Source organism: Rhineura floridana, chromosome 11 (assembly GCF_030035675.1).
Source record: "Rhineura floridana isolate rRhiFlo1 chromosome 11, rRhiFlo1.hap2, whole genome shotgun sequence".
In the NCBI taxonomy this organism is placed as follows: Eukaryota; Metazoa; Chordata; class Lepidosauria; order Squamata; family Rhineuridae; genus Rhineura; species Rhineura floridana.
This window is the reverse complement of record NC_084490.1, coordinates 37,556,434-37,559,531: the sequence shown is the minus strand read 5'-3', so window position 1 is coordinate 37,559,531 and position 3,098 is coordinate 37,556,434. Positions and strand designations below refer to the sequence as shown.

The following is a 3,098-nucleotide window of genomic DNA, read 5'->3' as shown; positions in this document are numbered from 1 at the left end:
TTTCTAGTCTTAAACTCAGTTCTCCACATTTCTGCAGTAATCTATATATTTCTTTTTTTAAAATCCTCATGAAAATTCTTCAGCATTTAAGTGTGAATTTCTCATAATAAACACATTTCTGTATGCTGTTTTGAGTACTGTAAGATTTTTCCAAGTAAAAAAGCATTTTATTAATGTACAAAGGCATTTTATATGTTATTTTCACAAATACGTCCATTCTGATGCACTCTGTGCCTAAAATATGCATTTTTGTAAATATCGTTTATTTGGAGAACTGCATTGTAAAAGTTTGAACTTCAAAGGTTGGCTGTGTTTCAGTTCTCATATTGTTTCAGAAAGTACAAATATGATAGATGTGGCTTTAAGTGTTACTAGGTTATGGGCTGTTCTCATTTTATAGACCTCATTTTATTGGCCCTTGTGTGTTCTCTGATGTAACATAATATATATGATAATTCTTGGTGTGGCATAAAAGGTCCTTTATAAAGAGAAAACTTTTTTCTTTTTTCTCCCAATTTCTCCATTTCTAGGAAGTCAGCCAGCGTGCCCACTTTTAAAGTTAACATAAGATAAAGAAGCTGGGAAGTCTGCCAATTATTAGCTGTCCCTGAGACCTATCCTTGCAGGCTGTAGCTGTGTCTTCAGCAGCACACAGGTTTGCAGCCTATTCCAGAAAGCAAGAGTGTCTGGACTGGTGTACGTATGTCAACAGTTAGTTAATCCTGTTATCTCAAGGGGAGTCCAGAAGATTATCTCATTGAGGTTTGTGTAGAGTCACGCATAGAAGCATACACCATCCTTCTGAGATCTACAGATGCAACCTTTTCCTAAGAAAGAACAATTAAAAAGGCAGAAAGCCCAATACATTTCACCAGTGTTTTATGGCTGCTCAGAGATTGCTGTTCACTGCTGATCCATGCACCAAGGGTGAGACAAGTCCATTACCTACTGTATTTGAGACAGTAATGTATGATATGCTCTGTGATGAATGGTAACATGATTTATGTTTTGATGTGTAGGATCATAGATTCTGATCCTCTGGCTACAGCCATTGATAACCGTATTTATGGATTAGATGTATGAAAAAAATAGCATAATACTTGTTAAATTATTGTTTTCGAACTCCCCTTTTTGGTGATATATGCTCAGTCCTATGTAAATGTTTGGGTGGAATCTCTGATGATTAGCCTGCCTGTTCAGACTAACTGCAGTTGGTGACAGTACAAGCTTAGGTGAGCATGACGACTAACACCTAAGTAAACTGGATAGTCAACAGGTGGAGTCCATAAGAACTGTCAATCCTGTATGCTTACAAGAGAGCCCATTCAATTGGTTTCAATGGGAACTGAATCACATTTCTCCCCCATACTTAGCCACCACACAGCCCTGATTGAAATATCTGAACCTCCCTTGACAATTAAGTGGTACAGAACACAGAGAACAAGAGTGGGTGCCCCTTTTCACTGTCAATATTAGTTTCAAGCATCAATGGAAGGGGAAAGGGGTGGGGTCGGTTTCCTAGCTCACTAATATTCTTCAAATTGTATTTCAGGATGACCATCTGATTTACTGGAAACAGTAATGGGAAAAAATCAGTCAAACCCTTCAACGTTCATCCTTCTGGGATTTGGCAATCACTTTGAACTGAGAATTCTCTTCTTCATATTGTTCCTTGTCATCTATGCTTTGTCAATTTTTGGAAATCTCCTAATTGTTTTGCTGATTGTAGTTGAGCAGCATCTTCATACCCCCATGTATTTTTTCCTCTTGAACTTGGCCTGCTTAGAGATCTGCTACACTTCAACCATCCTTCCAAGGATGCTGGGCAGTTTCATCACTGGGGATAGGTCCATATCTATTATGGGATGCATCACACAATACTATTTCTTTTGTTTCTGGGCAGCCTCAGAATGCTATCTTCTGGCAATGATGTCTTTTGACCGATATTTGGCAATATGCAAACCTTTGCACTACACATCTATTATGAATGCTAGACTTTGCATCCAGTTAGCAGTCACGTCTTGGATAAGCGGACTATTGACCACCATTATTGTAACTTCTTTTTTGGTACAACTAACTTTCTGTGGGTCCAATGAAATTGATGATTTCTTTTGTGATGTGTATCCTGTGGCAAACCTCTCCTGCAGCAATACCCATCTAGTAAAACTTGCAACTTTTATTGTAGGGTTAATGGGAACAGGTCCCCCTTTTCTACTGACCTTGGCTTCTTATGTCTGTATTATTCTCAGTGTCTTGCGAATTAAATCCAAAGCCGCACAACAGAAGGCCTTTGCCACTTGTTCTTCTCATCTGATTGTTGTGACCATTTTCTATGGGGCAATAGTCATTGTTTATGTCATCCCAGAAACAGAAACACTGAAGGAGCTACATAAAACCTTCTCTTTCTTCTACACCATCTTGACTCCCATGTGCAACCCCCTCATATACAGTTTGAGAAACAGAGAGGTGAAGGAAGCTCTGTCCAAATCGTTCAGAAAATTCAGAAACAGGGTTTCATAGTTTCACAATACCTTGATGGATCTGGTGAAGCTTACAGAAATATAGATGAACTGATAAGAAAGCCGTTGCCATCAGCAGGGATACTTGAGGATCCAATATTTGTGAATTCCTCAATAAAATGACTGGATCCAAACAGGGTTTCATAGCATCACAGTGTCTTGATGGATCTGAGATGCTTGAGGAATTCAATATTTGTTTACTCCAATCCAGATTAATGTTCAGATGTGAATTTAGGTATTCAGTATATGTTGTACTTCTCCTGTTGTGACACACTTCTCAGTGGTTAACAAAGGGTATCTTGGTGGGGTGGATATATTTTCATATGATTTGTGATTTTTTTTAAAAAAACTTTCAAACTAATGAGAAAATGGAATGGAATAATCTGTAAAAACCATGCTAAGTTGACATGGACCATAATAAGACAGATTTGCCCATCTCTTCTCATTGAGAAATGATGAACATTGTTTGGCCTGGGACCCAGTCTTTTGAAAATGATACCCCCAAGGACCATGGGCACTGATAATGGAACTACAAGTAGAATCTAGCAAGCAGAGAACTGCAACAAAATGCTTTAGTGT

General features: G+C 38.3%; 1 protein-coding gene across 1 annotated transcript; it reads left to right on the top strand.

Annotated features, from left to right (window-relative positions):
- Positions 1–1,581: 1,581 nt before the first annotated feature.
- LOC133366578 (olfactory receptor 10A7-like) lies at positions 1,582–2,747 on the top strand. Its single transcript, XM_061589825.1, has one exon. The coding sequence runs from the start codon at positions 1,582–1,584 to the stop codon at positions 2,518–2,520; it is 939 nt and encodes a 312-aa protein (XP_061445809.1). The 3' UTR covers positions 2,521–2,747.
- Positions 2,748–3,098: the final 351 nt, after the last annotated feature.